This window comes from Myxocyprinus asiaticus, chromosome 4 (assembly GCF_019703515.2).
Source record: "Myxocyprinus asiaticus isolate MX2 ecotype Aquarium Trade chromosome 4, UBuf_Myxa_2, whole genome shotgun sequence".
NCBI lineage: Eukaryota > Metazoa > Chordata > Actinopteri > Cypriniformes > Catostomidae > Myxocyprinus > Myxocyprinus asiaticus.
The window spans coordinates 61,003,589-61,021,607 of record NC_059347.1 but is presented as its reverse complement, the minus strand read 5'-3'; the positions used below and the strand labels follow the sequence as shown (position 1 = coordinate 61,021,607).

The 18,019-nt window shown below is 37.3% G+C and overlaps 2 protein-coding genes across 3 annotated transcripts; both read right to left on the bottom strand.

Annotated features, from left to right (window-relative positions):
- Positions 1-1,224: 1,224 nt before the first annotated feature.
- On the bottom strand, positions 1,225-7,657 carry ddrgk1 (DDRGK domain containing 1). 2 transcript variants are annotated; one of them, XM_051685266.1, is made up of 9 exons: positions 6,279-7,657; positions 5,302-5,457; positions 5,028-5,164; positions 4,852-4,953; positions 2,926-3,048; positions 2,799-2,837; positions 2,477-2,533; positions 1,613-1,661; positions 1,225-1,484 (listed from the first exon to the last, which is right to left on the bottom strand). In XM_051685266.1, the coding sequence occupies exons 1-9, from the start codon at positions 6,364-6,366 to the stop codon at positions 1,324-1,326; spliced, it is 912 nt and encodes a 303-aa protein (XP_051541226.1). In that variant the 5' UTR covers positions 6,367-7,657; the 3' UTR covers positions 1,225-1,323. The 2 variants fall into 2 exon arrangements, with proteins under 2 accessions (XP_051541226.1, XP_051541233.1); XM_051685273.1 differs by having other exon boundaries at positions 5,302-5,454.
- A 149-nt stretch (positions 7,658-7,806) lies between these two features.
- On the bottom strand, positions 7,807-17,324 carry haus4 (HAUS augmin-like complex, subunit 4). The gene is made up of 10 exons (XM_051685184.1): positions 17,237-17,324; positions 16,958-17,032; positions 16,658-16,797; positions 15,058-15,177; positions 14,029-14,169; positions 13,711-13,807; positions 11,194-11,339; positions 10,943-11,073; positions 8,777-8,845; positions 7,807-8,662 (listed from the first exon to the last, which is right to left on the bottom strand). Exons 2-10 carry the CDS (start codon positions 17,022-17,024, stop codon positions 8,488-8,490), a joined length of 1,086 nt encoding a protein of 361 aa, XP_051541144.1. The 5' UTR covers positions 17,025-17,032; positions 17,237-17,324; the 3' UTR covers positions 7,807-8,487.
- Positions 17,325-18,019: the final 695 nt, after the last annotated feature.

The following is an 18,019-nucleotide window of genomic DNA, read 5'->3' as shown; positions in this document are numbered from 1 at the left end:
TGGTACAGTAGCGAAAGATCCACCAATCAGAGAACCGCGTTCAACGAAACCCGCAAAACGTGCCTCGGAGCGACCGCCCAGTATAGTATATTGCTTCTATACTTCTAATAAACAACCTAAAATCAATAGTTTTATATATTCCCATCGTTTTTTTATTCAATGACATCATTCGCAATGCTTCATGGGATTGTAGTCCATGCCCTCGTGAAACACAATAAGTACACAGCCTTGTATCTTGGTCTTTATGTCCGATTTTCAAATACTTTTTTGCTTCAAAAACAAAGTTAGTGATGTTGTGATTCACCTCAGAGCTGGTTGGTTTGGTTCATGGTGCACAACTCTTTTATTAAGGATTTAATGAAAAGTCTATGAAGAAATTAATAGGGAAAATACTTCCGGCACCCAGACGTCTGAAAAAGTGGGCGGGCACTGTTGCGCTCTATGTGCGATATATTTGACGCACTTGTTTTTGTTCTTAACAGCTTGATTGGCATCTCTGTGGCGCAACATTTTATATTCAGTAATTTAGAAATTATGGAGATATTATACAACTGAGATATTCTTAAAGTAAATGATTTAACTTAATATATTTTAAGGATGCTGTAATGTGACTATCAGCCACAGGGGGCGAAAATACAGAAAATGTTTGAGGAAAAATTACCGTAAATTGTCATTGAGTTTACAGCGTTACGTTGTCATGGCCACATAAGAAAAATGAGCTTTAACTTTCCACAGATGTGGTTAGTAAGTGATTTTATCACAGTAAAATCATGTTAACACACATATTGTTTATGTCTTGTGTCTATACTTTTAAAACAGCATTTTAACGTTCATTAATTGACCCCATTGACTTCCATTGTAAGTGTCTCACTGGAACACACATTTCTGCTTTTTCTTTTAAAGGAGGAACAAGTCGAAATACATTTTTGTGGTAATCAATATTGTCACAAATGCTGTTGATTAAACTTGTATTAAACCCAGAATATTCCTTTAATTTCTCACTTAATTTTAATCTGGACACAATTCTAAAAACACTTTACAGTATGTAATCTCACTCTTTCTAAGCCTATATTTGACAACCCTTTATTTGGTTGTCATGGGATTGTTTCACCCGTTTTACCTTCTGTCAAGTGAAAATTGGCTAATCAATTAGAAAACAAACCCAAACAGGGGAATTAATAGGATGGGGAAACAACACTGGGTAACATAAATCAAACAAGTCAATGAGTAATGCATCCCACTTTATTTACAGGACTTTACAAAGACAACTTTCATTTTAGGTTCAGGTGTCCCTCACACATTTTGACAAACAGTATTTTAACTTCACGCGTTACTCTGTATCTCAGGCGTGAGGTTTATGAGAGTGTTACTGGCTTGAGCGAGTTCTGAGATCGAGATTCTTCCTCTCTGTTTGATAAACTGAGCCACAGCATTCAGCTCCTCTGGCGTGATGAAAATAAACTTCCCTCTGTCATCGATCACCCCTAAAGAAAGTCAAGAGACGCAGTTTGGATTTTGTTGTCACTGGAAAGTTATAAAGAGCACATGTAGATGGTACATGCACCACAGAAGCATTCTTTACATTAGTTTCCTGTATGCACACATACTGTACCTGTTAGGGAGCCGTCTGCGATTAAGTCCTGAAGTCTGGCAATAGCATCCTAAAAAGAGTCACATACATTTAATATACACCGATCAGCCACAACATTAAAATCCCCCGCCTAATATTGTGTAGGTCCCACTCGTGCCGCCAAAACAGCGCCAACCCGCATCTCAGAACTTATCTTTGTCAAACACCTTTTATAAGAGCAATAATCCTCATTTAGATATATCATTTGGAAATGCATTTATTTTTAATTCAGCATAAAGGCATCAAATACTACCATGATGTCAGAAGTGCAAAAACTATATAGGCAACGTATGCAACGCAAAGGTGCCACATCAAGGGGGCGACATACTAAGGGGGGCACAAAGGGGGCTTCTGAGACCGTCAATCCGTGCATCTGATCACGTGACTCGTTGTGCATGACACCACGGAGACTCACAGCATGTGGAGACTCATGCTACTCTCCATGATCCACACACAACTTACCACACGCCCCATTGAGAGCAAGAACCACTAATCACGACCACGAGGAGGTTACCCCATGTGACTCTACCCTCCCTAGCAACCGGGCCAATTTGGTTGCTTAGGAGACCTGGCTTGAGTCACTCAGCACGCCCTGGATTTGAACTCGTGACTCTAGGTGTGTTAGTCAGTGTCAATACTCACTGAGCTACACAGGACCCCCAGTTTTCAATGCTTTAATAAATTAATAAATACTTGAATCCACGAACTGCATTTGCCTTTGTTTATTTATTAAATGTATAATTATTTTAGAAATGAAGGGATTTTATCGCAGTACACTAATACAGCACTTGGCTGTGCACTCACAGAATGAGATTCACCCTTTTTAACTTCCCGTTTAATACTGACCTGTGTGCGCATGCTGAAGTGGGATGCCAAGTCCTCCAGCAAAACCACTTTAGATGTCTAAACAAGAGTCAGAAAGAGACAATCAAAACTCAAGAGTTAACATGGGAATGTGAAATTATAAATCTAATAAAACAGGATGGAAGACTGGTGCAGTCTTTCCAGTCAACTCAAATACTGAATACAGAGTGATGCTTTTTTCTCAAATGATCAGAATCATTCAAACAGCATGTTTAAATTTGACTCGGTACGGTACATTTCCACTTACAAATAATAACAAAATGACCACCTATACTTAAAACAATGTTTTTTTTTAATACTTTACCTTGACATATTGGATGAACTCTTGCAGCAGGTTGCGAGACTGAAATATAAATAAAGAAAAACAGCTTTAAAATCTTGCTTGCTAAGAGAAATCAGTCGTAGTGATGTCACAGGAAGTGAGTTATCACCTCATTTTCTGTGAGCTCCTCTGCCTCCCCCTGCTCCTCAATCACAAACGACTCCTTCAGCCTCTGGTACTCCTCCTCCTCTCTTCTCTCCTGCTCCTCTTTGGCTCGCTGTAACACTTCCTCCTGTGTGCAGGAACGAGGAAAATGCAGTGGAAAAATCAGTGCTTGCACAGTACAATAGTGTTAAAGTTTGAGGTAAGTTTAGGTTTAGTCTTTGGTACTGTGTAAATGAAAAGCTGCATCAGATACACTTAAACTTTGTCTCGAACACATTACGAGGCACTGTCTTTTCAGTATATATGCATCTATGTGGTTGTACAGATGCGAGAAAGAAAAGACCAATCACAATTCAGTATGGTAATAGCTGCGAGTTAGAAGACCAGCCAGACTTAAAGGAATAGTTCGACCAAAAATGAAAATTCTCTCATCATTAGCGTATGCCTTTCTTCTAAATCTACACTTTCACTTTCACATTCAGTGGGCAGGGAGGATAATTTATGGTAAAAAAAAAAAAAAGGACATAATATTGATCTGTTTCTCACCCACACCTATCATATCTCTTCTGAAGACATGGATTAAACCACTGGAGTCGTATGGATTACTTTTATGCTGCCTTTATGTGCTTTTTGGATCTTCAAAGTTCTGGTAACCATTCACTTGCATTGTTTGGACCTACAGAGCTGAGATATTATTCTAAAAATCTTCATTTGTGTTCAGCAGAAGAAAGAAAGTCATACACATCTGGGATGGCATGAGGGTGAGTGAATGATGAGAGAATTTTTGTTTTTGGGTGAACTGTATCTTTAAGTATGTGAGTGGCGTTGCTGAAACTTCTGTTATTGTTAATTGAAGATATGCAAAAGGTTATACTTATATTTCTTTAAAAGTATAAAGTTTACAAAAACCAAACATATAAATCACTCCTAAGACTTAAGTTTTCTTCAAATCAAAGTCTGAATAGAGTCTACAGTTTATGTTAAGTCAATTGGTCTTAATTAACTGCAGAAGTTTCAAACTTCTTGTTTAGAAGAAAACCAAACCAGAATGATTGAGAAATATAAAACCAGCACTGCCATACAAACACTACTGAATAATAATTTCTCTCACTAAACGTCCCTGGTGAGTGTGATATTGTGATATATAATATTTTCCTACAAATGCACTCTGTAATTCACAATTACATGCAACAAAATGCACACACACATTATGTACTGATTTGTAAGCTCACACAATCTAAAAATACACACAGATAATTTTATATCTGTGTTTACTGGTGAATGCACATAAATGACGAGCCGCTAGTATATGCACTACTGAAATATGTGTGAATGCGCTTTTGCATTTTAAATAACTTTTAAGGCGTTGTTCTATAAATATACTGCGAGCGTTTTGATTTCTCAACACATTTATGGATGGTGTTTGTGGTGCAGCAACTACTGTACCACAGCAGACTGCATCTGTTTTAAACGAGCTCCAGTCGGTCCAAATATTCAACAGCATGTTGCACACAAGCATTTAAAACGTGTCAGTCACTGATGAAGAGCGTGTCACTCTATCAACTTTGCAGTGAAAAACATGCAACTCTCGTCCTTTCGGACCATGCAATTTCATATTCACGACCAATGCCTGTGACTGGCTGAGAAAGTACCCATCTCGTGAATAAATGTTGAGAAAATCCAATGATGTTGTGCATATGCTAAAATCTAGTGTAAATCTAAAACATACATGTCACATCCATGTGACATGATTTTTTTTTCAATGCTGATTTCTTATCAGAAAGAATAGCAAAATTCCTCAAATTAACTACTTTCCCCTCAGAATGAAAACTGATGCTTGTTATCATTGTATTACACCATCTGCAACACATACAAATATGTTCATATCTAGAAACAAGTTTTGGGTTTCATGACCCTTTAATTAACGTACCCGTTTCTGCTCTTGCAGTCTCTCCTTCTCATCTTCTTTCTGTCTCTCTTGTTCTCGGAGTTCCTGCATCTTCTTCCTCTCCTCTCGTTCCTCCAGCTCAGCCTGAAACGCACACACACATTAATAAACCGAGCTCTGATCTCTGAGCTGTGTATAAAGAGCAGCAGTATGTGCACCTCTCTCTGAGCTCTTCGCGCCTGTTTCTCCTCCAGCTTCCTCTGTTTCTTTGCTCCAACTTTTCCAGCAGCTTGAGGACGTTCTTCGGATGCTTGTCTGTCCTCTTGATTCTCATCGGGTTCCACAGGACTGTCCTCTGAAGAGACACACATGGTTTGTTTTTCAACTAGATTTGTATTTTTAGAAATATACAGTGAACTCTGGGACACAACAAACGCAATTTCATAAGACACATTATCTTTACAAGTGAAGCGGCAGTGTCAATCTATATACCGTTGTCTGATGGATCCTGCTGAACTCGTTGATGGGCACTCATTCTGCTCTGAAGGTTTCTACGGCGACGGGGCATCCCTGCTGCCCGCTCTTCTGCCACCTGCGGACGTGCTGCCACTCGAGCCACGACATTCTGATGGTCTTCACGGTCCGCTGCTGGACAAAGAGCAAAAAATATATGTATTGTATAAATGCTATATGCAAATATGTTATATGTATCTATGCAGTTCTCCTGGAGTATTCTGAGCTTCTTAACTGAAACTGCAACCTTAAAATTTCCAGCTCAGATCTTCAGATCTTTAACAACTACGTACATTACACCATGTTAAAATGATTTTTTTAAGCTCCTATATCTAAGTGTTACCATTAATAACACAGTATATGCAATATACAAATAAATGCAATACTTAAAAAAAATAAAAATAAGTAATTTTGAAGAAACAAAAATGTAAACAAGCCATAGTGAATCTCTGCAAATTGTTTTTAAGGATGACGCAAACATGTCTAGGTCATATTTTCCCACCAAAACAGATTTATTTATTTTTTTTATTTGCATTAGGAATGCACTGATATAAACATTTTCAGCCGATACCGATTGTAATACATACATTACATATATATATATATATATATATATATATATATATATATATATATATATACACACACACATATATATATATATATATATATATATATATACACACATACATACACATATATATATATATACACACACATACATACACATATATATATATATACACACACACATACATACATACATACATATACATGTACACATATATACACATACATATATATATACATGTACACATATATACATATATATATATACACACACACATACATATATAAGATCATTTTTCAGCAGTCATTCACAGACTGTTGTCAAAGTGAGCTGCGGTTTGTTTACTAGTCGCGTTTTGCATTTGATTTGTCAATATTTTACTCACCTTCTTCCGTCCGTCTACGAACTTTCACAGCAAACACTATAAGAATGAGCAGAATACATGCAGCTCCAATATATATAACTAGATCCATTTTAATCGCTAAAAATATATAAAAGTGTACCGTCCAATAACTGTTCTAAACCACTCTACGCAGTCTGAGGAAGTTGACGTTGCTTTTTGAGCGTGCGTCACTTCCACGTCACAGCGCGCCCCCTGCAGGCGTGGAGGAAAACTGACACTCGCTATTTACAACTCGTTCACAAATATGGAGCGAAATCATTAAATATTAGGTAAAAAACAAAAACAAAAAAAACTTTCTTAAATAGATCAGAATAATTACTACAAATATATAAAAATGAAGATTATGATAATCTTGTGTTGAAACCAGACATATGTGGAGGCCCCACTAACACTTAGTGCGACCTTCGGGACATTTGTCTTTTTCATTTTTGTTTTTTTGATCATTTGCCAACAGCATAAAATTTGCCAAAGGTGTGTATTTTTTGGGGAATTTTGACATTTCAACCTCAGTTCCTATAATATATCTATAATACACTTGTGTATATAAAATAGTTCCACTCAGGACCTTCAGGACAAAAATGTCCCCATTGAAACTGCAATATTTGATCCCAGTGCCATTAAAGCATAAAATCATGAATTCTATGATATTATGTTTTCATTCAGAAGCCCTGGCTTCAAAATGAAAATGTTTAATATTTTCCACCAGATGGCGCCATTTTTCACATGTTTAGCCTATGGAGCAAATACATGCTTTTCCCCTATTTTCTGTTTGCTGTATTATAGAGCACTGCAGGCCAACTGAATAAATGATGCAGCTAAAATTGTGTGTGTGTGTTTTGTATGTGTGTACTGAGAAATGTGTGTGTGTGTGTGTGTAAAAACAACAGTGGCATTATATAAACAAACGGGCATTTAAAGGGTTAAAATCCTGAAAATGAATGAATATTTGGTAATTATGATCAAGACTGATGTTGGTTAAAAAAATTAACTCACTGAAAGTGGAAAATAATATTAATATATAATATTATTATGGCAGTTTTTTGACAGACATTTTTGCCCTCTAATGACCTCTGAGTAACTGTTTTAAATGGATGCACAAGGGTTAAACCTGGAAATAAACATGTTATTAAGATTTTGGCAAATTTTACATAAAAGTTATGCTGCAAAATGTATATCTGCACTATTTCTATGTAATTTCTCAAATGTAAGCAAATTAGTGACACTGATCATGTTAAATCTTTGCACAGATTTTCTTTTCTTTTTCCCCGCTTCCATGTAAACACACAAGATGCTCTTTGAAACATTCTCAAAACATACTGGATTACATGATCATTGTCAGGACCAGTCCATGCTGTCATTCAAGCACAAGGGCATATACTATCTAACAAACATGAAGACATTCTTTAATTTAGGTAAAATTGTTAAACTATTCAATCAAATTGTTTTGCTGATAAACCCTACTGCATATGTATATTGCAAATTTCTGCACCATGTGAAATAAATCTGGTACTTGACAAATAACTTGAGACTTTTATTTCATCGATATACAGTAGCTGACAATCGCTTGTGGATTTTGACTAAACTAAGACTTGTTTTGGACTTCAACTGGAATAGGGCAAAATAGATAATGTAGGTTACTGGCTGATAGGGACTGGTTAATTAGAGATGAACTAAATTAACTGGCCAACAATAATAAAAAAATACAAGAGCCAAATTGAACTGAATTTGTTAAGGACTGAACAGTGAAACGTAACAAGATTTTTGACTAGAGTTACAGCACACCAGCTAAAAGGGATAGTTCATACATCCCCCCAAAAAGAGATAATCCTCTCATCATTTACTCCCCTTATGCTGTCTCAAACTCATATGTCTTGCATTCTTCTGCGGAACACAAACATAGATTGCTTTGAAGGATGCATGTGTTTTTGATCATACAATGCAAGTCAATTGGATCCAAAACATGCAAACGTGTATGCGTCAAGCCTTTTCTGAGCTTGAACATTTTGGACCACACTGACCTGACATAGTGTGGACAAAAACACATCCATGCTTTGGTTGTGTTCCACAGAAGAAAGAAGGTCATACAGGTTAGAGACGGCATAACGGGAGTAAATGCTGAGAAAATGATTTTTGTGGTGAACTGTTCCTTTAAGTAATGAGCAAACTCATCTTCCAGTGATATTTCCTCCATTTATGTTGCAAATTCTTTCAGTGCCCATGATTTAGTGGCGATCTCCTGTCGGAGTCTCGAGTATTCCTCGACAAGAGCCTCAAAATCTTTGCCATAGATTTCAAATGACGACAGCTTGGACTCCACTGCCTGTTTCTCCATTTCTGAAGTTTTCAGCTCTGCATTGAGCTTCTCCCTGAGAATAATGATGAGAATGAAGCTGATGGCTCAAGACTATAGACAACACATCACTGAAACACTGTTCCCTAACAGCAGATACAAAAGGAAACTGCTGGTTTGTGCTACTCACGTAATTCGTTTATGAGCAGCGATCTTGTCTTTTGTGTAGGTGTCAAGCTGAACTTGAAGCATCTCCAACCTGCATGAGGAAACTCATTATTACAATACAGATGACCTCAATATTATTTAACCCTCCTATTTTGCTAAAGTAGCACCACTTTCCTGTTCGCGGTCATTTTTGACCAGAAACAGTACAGGTGTAACTTTTTTCATGAAATGATAGCATTTCGTCTTCCCTGAAGTAAAAACAATAAAATACTGCACTTCTTTTGGGATTTTATGTTTTTTAGATCTAATTTACATATACATTTCTCGATTTTGCCATTAATTTGCATAGCAAATAAGCACATTTATGTAACCTCACTGCAGTAAAAACCTAGTTGAAACAAGAAGAAAATATGTGAATGTGTCATGTATTGGGGCAGACTGCTGCCATCTGTTGAAAAAGAAAAATAACATGACTTGAAAATCATGTTATGACAATAATAGCCAGTAGATGGCGGCAGTTCATTTGTATGTGTGTGTGTGTGTGTGTGTGTAGGTTTTTTACTCTGCATGTTTTATAGTCTCACCCCTTCATTTCTGTGTGTGGTGTGTTTAGGTTTTTTACTCTGCATGTGTTATAGTCTCACCCCTTCATTTCTGTGTGTGTGTGTGTGTGTGTGTTTAGGTTTTTTACTCTGCATGTGTTATAGTCTCACCCCTTCATTTCTGTGTGTGTGTGTGTGTGTGTGTTCTGCATTGTGGCTGATTTTTAGATTTCATTTGACAAAATAAAAAAGAAAACCGCTCTGTGTTATAGTCTCACCAGTTCATTTGTGTGTGTGTGTGTGTGTGTGTGTGTAGGTTTTTTACTCTGCGTGTTTTATAGTCTCACCCCTTCATTTCTGTGTGTGCGTGTGTGTAGGTTTTTTACTCTGCATGTTTTATAGTCTCACCAGTTCATTTGTGTGTGTGTGTAGGTTTTTTACTCTGCATGTGTTATAGTCTCACCCCTTCATTTCTGTGTGTGTGTGTGTGTGTTCTGCATTGTGGCTGATTTTTAGATTTCATTTGACAAAATAAAAAAGAAAACTGCTCTGTGTTATAGTCTCACCAGTTCATTTGTGTGTGTGTGTGTGTGTGTGTGTAGGTTTTTTACTCTGCGTGTTTTATAATCTCACCCCTTCATTTCTGTGTGTGTGTGTGTGTGTGTAGGTTTTTTACTCTGCATGTTTTATAATCTCACCCCTTCATTTCTGTGTGCGTGTGTGTGTGTAGGTTTTTTACTCTGCATGTTTTATAGTCTCACCAGTTCATTTGTGTGTGTGTGTGTGTGTGTAGGTTTTTTACTCTGCGTGTTTTATAATCTCACCCCTTCATTTCTGTGTGTGTGTGTGTGTGTGTAGGTTTTTTACTCTGCATGTTTTATAATCTCACCCCTTCATTTCTGTGTGCGTGTGTGTGTGTAGGTTTTTTACTCTGCATGTTTTATAGTCTCACCAGTTCATTTGTGTGTGTGTGTGTGTGTGTGTGTGTGTGTGTAGGTTTTTTACTCTGCATGTTTTATAGTGTTACCCCTTCATTTCTGTGTGTGTGTGTGTGTGTAGGTTTTTTACTCTGCATGTTTTATAATCTCACCCCTTCATTTCTGTGTGTGTGTGTGTGTGTGTGTGTGTGTGTGTAGGTTTTTTACTCTGCATGTTTTATAATCTCACCCCTTCATTTCTGTGTGTGTGTTCTGCATTGTGGCTGATTTTTAGATTTCATTTGAAAAAAAAAAAAAAAAAAAAACTGCTCTGAGTTATAGTCTCACCAGTTCATTTGTATGTGTGTGCATGTAGGTTTTGCACACTGCATGTTTTATAGTCTCACCCCTTCACAACTGTGTTTGTTCTGCATTGTGGCTGATTTATATACTGAATTTGACAGATTAAAAAAAAAAAAAAATTGCTGTTTTTTTTTTTGTCTTTCCCATTCATTTCCTATGGCCGGTCAATTTTGACCGCAAACAGTAAAGGTGTCACTTTTTTTTTTCTACGACTACTTAGACTTATTGAACGAAGTCACCAAGTCTTGTATTGCTCAGATAAAGGAAACTATTTTTATTAAATCAGAAATTGATTTTGGTCCGAACAGTATAGGAAGATTAAGGTTACACATTTAAAATTACAAACCAAAGCTTCAATGCTCATACCTGATCCTCTGCAAGCCGATCTCACATTTGGCCTCAAAGTACTCGATCTTCTTCCTGTCCAGATCTTTCTGAGCTTTCAGTCTGAGATCTAGAATAAGACACTGTAGGATCTTCATACACTTCAACAGCTCCTGTCGAACCATGCAACAATAAAAGCCTGTTCAAATCTAATCTAATCAGGATAGAAACACTCAGAGATATCCGAGATTTGATTCATATGGAGGCCATGTATTTCCCAAGTACTGACTCACAGAAAGGTAAGCATGAGTTTGTCGTTGTAGTAAAGTGCCGTTCTCCCTGTTCTTCTCAGTAAGGCTCTTTGCTTTCTGTTGTTCGCTGTCTAGAAATTCAGGAAGTCTAGAAAGCTTCACATTCCTGAGACCTTCACTTTCATTCTCTAAAAGAGAAGAAACAATCTTTTTCCTTTATTTCTAAATGACATTACATCAGTAGATTGGATTCGTACCAAAAAAAAGAATGCATCATCATTAACCTAGTTTCCATCCACTTTTCGCGCTGTTTTGTTAACATTTTTTGCTAAATTTGCTGTCTTCTGCCTGTTTCATTCAAATAGCCTTTTATCGATTAAAAATGGTGTGCGTTTTCAGCTGTGTCCCACAGTGTACACTATGCGCTTACAAAATGCATACTATGCACTCAGTCATGTAGTGTATGATTTTACAAAGTGTAGTTTTGTCCCAAATGCAACACGGAAGCGTTCGCCGTTCAACAGCTGACGGAAGTGATGTTTCAAACCCAAGCGTTGTTTCGCCTAGCCATCCTCAGTTCCACACTTACATCTCAATAATATACATATTCACACAGCATGGTATGATGGTAAAGCGTTTAACTCACTTTTGTAAGGTGCTGTCTTCACAGAAGTTTCGCTAGTTGTCATGTTCTCCATTATTTATAATTGTTTTGCCAGATCGCCATCGCCGCCAGTAACTCCGCCCCTTCCGCTTTGTACGGCAAGCCGCGAGCGCTGAGTGCACGAAGTGTCCAACATTCCACAAAAAGTGCATCATCCGGGTACTTGTAGTACACTTCTTTTTGTTGCATTTTCAATGTACACATACTACTCGCACTACTTACACTTCAAAATGACGTAAAATAGTGCAGAAGTGAGCGGTTTGGGACGCACTTTGGTTTACCGTAATATAAATCTGCCCTTAAGCCGTTTCCATACAGAAATGTGTGTATATTGCTAATTGTGTACCTTTCGCCTCCCATATGTCCCTATTTTTTTTTTCAAAGTTTTGGTAAAATGGGGAGCATATTGAGACAATTAATTGAAATGATCCAGCTTACTGTCATTTCAATTTCACAAATAAAAGCAATCAGAAGAGGAGGAACTGCAATCAAAAGGGAGCTGTTGTCCTTCTGATAGGACTGTAATATCGGTCCTGATGTTGCGCCTATCGCAGGTTGCCACCGGTTCCAACCCGAAAGCGAATCCTCATGGCCCTGTTCAAGCTGGCACCTGCACCAAGTATTGGGGGAAACTTTCAGTCTTAGTATAAGGAGCATCCATCGATGTGTATCTGCTGTGTGCACAACTATTAAAGACACATTGATGCGGTGTAATATCAGGGTTTACATATATGATACATTCCTGATATTCAATAGGATATTTTTGAACAATCATCTAAAGCATCGCCATCACAACTGCATTATGTCCCGCATATTTGTCCCGCAACTTTTAATGACCAACTGAACTTGATTATCGTCTAAAATACATTTTACTGTCATAATGCAATTTACATTTTCTGAAGAAGCTCAGCAAATGTGATCCGAGGTAAAGAGGGTTAGATTTAAAATATTTAAACGTTTTAAAATGTTCAAAAGCTCATTTTCTGAAAACGAACTCAGCATTGGACAAATAGTTCTGACTTTTTTGATCTACAGAACAGGGTACGGCTAATTTAAGTTTGTGTAAAGAAATGGCAATTATATAGGCCTAACAATAAAATTGATTCTTTTGGTGATTTATTTAATTTAATACAGGGAATTTTGCTGGCATTCTTTCAGAAGTAAGCTAAACAATTATTTTATAGAATTGGGCTATATGTTAGTGTTCCAGAAAAGCACACTGAAGCTTTTCTCTTGTATTGTGTATTTATTTTTAATTTAAAACATCTTTGTGCACAGAAATATGTTTTTTGTATTGTGGGCTAATTCCGTGACTGCCGTCTATTATTTTGAATGGTGTGGAAAAGCAACCTTATTAAATAAACAGATGTCTACCGCGATGGTAAATTAATCACAAAGAGTGGCCATTCATTTGTTCTCCTTGCACTTGTTGATGACCGGTGCATGATACGAGATATTTGTGTTGGCACTCCTGGAAGTGTCATGACGCAGATGTGTTTGCAGCATCGGATCTGTATGCCGTAATCAATAACAGTGCGAGTAATACTTCTCATACATAAAGTGGCTTTCAAGGATGTATTCCATGTCGTCATGATTAACACAGGCTAACGAATGGGGTAAATTCTGTCATGTGACATTATATTTTTGCATTAATGCCAATTTTCTTGACATAGAGTTTCCAAACCAGTTTTTCTCAACATAGAGTTTATGCGCTAGAGTTAAACAGAAAAATATTATGTCAACACTTGCGAAATTTTTGCGATAATTTGCATTTCCGTCAGCTTTATCCGTAAACTTTTTGATGCGCTACACCTTTTGTTGCAAAAACACCCTTGGATGGAAAAACAGTTACAGATAGCAAATCATATACAATTAAGCAAAAAGGACCCATTTACCCCACTCAGGCTGATAGTATGACAGCATATTAATGGCCTTCTTCTTTAGATGTTTCAGAAGTTCTGATGGCAACCTCTGATTCATTTGTAACACCTCCTGAAGGCAGAAATATAAACGAAAAGCTTTTAATACCCTAAGAGCATCAGCAACCCCCTACTTCATGTTAGCACATTTTTCATTAATACAAAAATGCTCATTTCTGACACATTTTCTCACAAGTTCAAGCAAAGTGTTGTACCATTAAATCTCAGAACACTTGAAACGCCATTTATCCACCTAACGAACTGTTGTATAGAGTGTTTGTGGTGTAACTGCACCTGTTCAGGAGGCATCTGTCTCATCAGTCTCTCCTCAGACAGTCCCAGAACAGTGATGTGATGCTCACTGAGATCAGAGCAGCAGTCTAACTGTCTTACACACTGACCCAGCAGCAGACACTGCTCTAATGTGCTGAAGAACTGCAGGAACAAACACATACACGAGGGAAACAATATTCAAGTTTAAGTTTCAGGGGATAAGACGAGCATTTATGTGTATTATATAACATTGTACTAATAATGACATGCTCTGTGTTGCTTTGGATAAAATATATAAGAGTTGGATTTTATATACAGTTTGTTTGTTAAACTTTGGGCACTATAATGTCCCACTATAAGGGTAGATTTTTATTAAAACTAACAGATCTTTTCTTTTTGTTATATGAAGGTCTTTTTAAAACTGACTTGGAAACTTTTCACCAGGTCTTCATCATTTATTTTTGGAACATTTCAAATGCCTTTTATGATATACGTTTTATTGTTATTAAACTGTGAAAATCTGTTATAAAAATACAAATGTTTAAAACTATAATTACCTTAAAAAATAAATAAATAAATAAATAAAAAAAAGAGTGAAATAAACAGAAACCTAATTCTATTAATTGTTCAAAAATTACGACTGTCCCACAGTTGTTGTCATTTCCCCCCCACCAAACGAATTTGCCCCTAATAAAGTTGTCAAAAGTTAGTGTACTTGTTAACCAAGTGGACTTAAGTGTCAGTGAAGAGCATGAATGAGATGAAATATGAGACAAAAAGAAAAATCAAGGGATGTATCATTTGTGAGAAGATTTTTATGAGGCGTCATATCCAAACTACGCAAAAAGTGTGAAAATATTTTTTTAATTGTGTGTATTACGTATTCATAAAATGTAAGTGAAAGTACCCGAAGTTGAAGAAACACCCATATAAAAATAATGTATATATATCACTATATTCTGTAGTCTTACGATGAATATTTCTGTTGAAATACGAGTGCAATTCTTCTGCAGTCATTCAAACAGAACAGCAGGTGCTGTGAGATGGTACCTTGTCCTCTGCACTGGAGTCTTTACTGAAGCGATGCTCCTGGACGATTTCTTGAAGAACCCGATGAAGACTCTCCACTCGCAGCCAACCCAACCTCTGTGTGTGCAACTCACGCTCGGCCTGCAAAAGAGCCATAGACACAGAAATATACATCAAACCAACATGTTTGTTGGTTTCTACAGATGTCTGTGTGATATGTGTATAGTTATTAAAAAAATAGTAAAAATCTTAAGAAAAATGGTGACCAGTTACAGCACTTTAAATACACACTTTCCTTAAACATTAAAATTCATGTAGCTCAGCGAGTATTGATGCTGACTAGCACCCCTGGAGTCACGAGTTTGAATCCAGGAAGTGCTGAGTGACTCCAGCCAGGTCTCCTAAGCAACCAAATAGGCCCGATTGCTAGGGAGGGTAGAGTCACATGGGGTAACCTCCTCGTGGTCGTGATTAGTGGTTCTCGCTCTCAATGGGGCGTGTGGTAAGTTGTGCGTGGATCGTGGAGAGTAGCATGAGCCTCCACATGCTGTGAGTCTCCGCGGTGTCATGCACAACGAGTCACGTGATAAGATGCACGGATTGACAGTCTCAGAAGAGGAGGCAACTGAGACTTGTCCTCCACCACCCGGATTGAGGTGAGTAACCGCGCCACCATGAGGACCTACTAAGTAGTGGGAATTGGGCATTCCAAATTGGGAGAAAAGGGAATACATTTTTTTTAAAATAATAATTAATTCATTTTGACTAAAAAAACAAAAACAAATATTATTTGTAATTGGTCGACTATCTGTATGCAAATTCCTGGCAGGCCTACCCATTAGTGAAAAACCAATTAGATATAAATTTGTATTAAAACGTACTGAATCACTCTAAGGTGCTTTTAAGGTGGACAGTTCACCAAAAAAATGAAAATTCTCTCATCATTTATTCACCCTCATGCCATCCCAGATGTGTATGACTTTCTTTCTTCTGCAGAACACAAATGGAGATTTATAGAAGAATATTTCAGCTCTGTTGGTCCATACAATGCAAGTAAATGGTGACCAGAACTTTGAAGGTCCAAAAAGCACATAAAGACAGCATATAAGTAATCAATACGACTCCAGTGGTTAAATCCACATCTTCTGAAGCGATATGATAGGTGTGGGTGAGAAAAAGTTTTGGTGATTCATATTCTTCGTGCATTGTGCCACCGGCTGGTCAGGGAGAATTTATAGTAAAAAAGGACTTAACTTTTGATCTGTTTCTCACCCACACCTATCATATCACTTCTGAAGACATGGATTAAACCACTGGAGTCGTATGGATTACTTTTATGCTGCCTTTATGTGCTTTCTGGTGCTTCAAAGTTCTGGTCACCATTCACTTGCATTGTATGGACCTACAGAGCTGAAATATTCTACTAAAATCTTAATTTGTGTTCTACAGAAGAAAGAAAATCATACACATCTGGGATGGCATGAGGGTGAGTAAATGATGAGAGAATTTTCATTTTTTGGTGAACTGTCCCTTTAACTTTAATGAACTGCTCCAACTGTTTCAAAGATCATAAAAGACGAATCACTGGTTACAAAGGGTGAATGCAGTTATTGGGTCCAACCTTCTCAAGATCTCTCCTGAGGTGCTGTGTGAGTCCGGTTTTGTCCACATGCTGGGAGAGAGTTGCCAGTAATTTACAGAACAAAGGGTTCTGGATCAAATCACCTTCTGTCATCTGGCACAGAGGGAATGCTGCTAAAACTAAAGGCACAAAAAGATATTTATAAAAAGTGATATTCATTATGGTCCAGTGAGGGTGGAAAGTCACATAAGAATCCAACATGCAACAGTAATTGGTGGAAATAAAATATCATATCAAAACTACAGAGAAATAGAGGCAAAAACTTTCAGATATTCAAACCTTGTTGATGTAAACCATCTCCTTTACCCAAAGATGAGACAAACACTGTATCTCTTCTCTGGGACATCACGGTATCTGCGACGTGTTACATTGTCATAAAGAAACAATAACAGAATTGAATAGAAATACAATTTGTATTTTTAAATATATAACATAATAAAACAAAAGCAGCCATTCATATCTGCGCGTTAATCACTACGTTTACTTACTTGCTCGTTCCACGCTGTACAATCAATAAAAGTTCAAACAATTATTTTATTTATTATGATAATAAATCACCTTTTGTAGCGTCTGTTCCTTTGTTGACACTCTTTTCGCTTTTACCGCCAGAATGTTTTTGAGTGATCCGCTGCGCATGCGTGAGACGGAGCGTGATGATTGGCCCACCGCACACAGATTCTTCTTCTTCTTGCTGTTTTACGGCGGTTCGCAAACTCATTGGTGCATTACCGCCACCTAGCGCCCATTTGGACCATCGACATTCTATTTACAAATAAAATACGTACACCACCCTATCTACCTTCACACCTAATTTCCAAATCTAAATACAAATCGGTTATGTACAGTGCAAAGGAATGTAAAGGCAGAAGAGGTAGGATGTGTTGGATAATATAAAAAGACTAAGCTGTGTATTGCACATTAATTATTGCTCAAAGGGACAGTTTTAACTGTTCATGAGATGGACAGATCAGCCAACTAACAAAGGACAATGCATCTATGTGAACTTCTGCAGTTAATCCAGGATGAACTTAAAAGACATTAATCATTAATCTTACAGTTCATACAAAATCTATGTTTTAAACACTGGCCCTTAACACTTACTTAGTTTACACATTTTAAACCATGACCTGCACTGCACATAAATAACTAATATTGGCATTATATTCATGATGTTTAGTCAGAGGGGAACTGGCACCCACAGTGAGTCTGGTTTCTCCCAAGTGCGGCCGGATGTAGGCATGGGCAGGGGTGGGCTGAGCCCACCCAAACATGAGTCTTGCCCACCCAATCAAACATTTGGCAAATACAGAATAAAATAAAATATTAGATTTTTTACAATTT

Bases quoted from the DNA above. Each gene is read 5' to 3' on its own strand.
- ddrgk1 (XM_051685266.1), bottom strand. From the start codon at position 6,366: ATGGATCTAGTTATATATATTGGAGCTGCATGTATTCTGCTCATTCTT. The intron at 5,165-5,301 runs GTATATAGATTG...GTGTCTCTTCAG, and splicing joins GCAGGATCCATCAGACAACG to AGGACAGTCCTGTGGAACCC. The intron at 3,049-4,851 runs GTACGTTAATTA...TCCTGCACACAG, and splicing joins GACTGCAAGAGCAGAAACGG to GAGGAAGTGTTACAGCGAGC.
- haus4 (XM_051685184.1), bottom strand. From the start codon at position 17,024: ATGTCCCAGAGAAGAGATACAGTGTTTGTCTCATCTTTGGGTAAAGGA. The intron at 13,808-14,028 runs GTGCAGTTACAC...TTCTGCCTTCAG, and splicing joins GACAGATGCCTCCTGAACAG to GAGGTGTTACAAATGAATCA. The intron at 11,074-11,193 runs GTGAGTCAGTAC...ATGGTTCGACAG, and splicing joins AAACTCATGCTTACCTTTCT to GAGCTGTTGAAGTGTATGAA.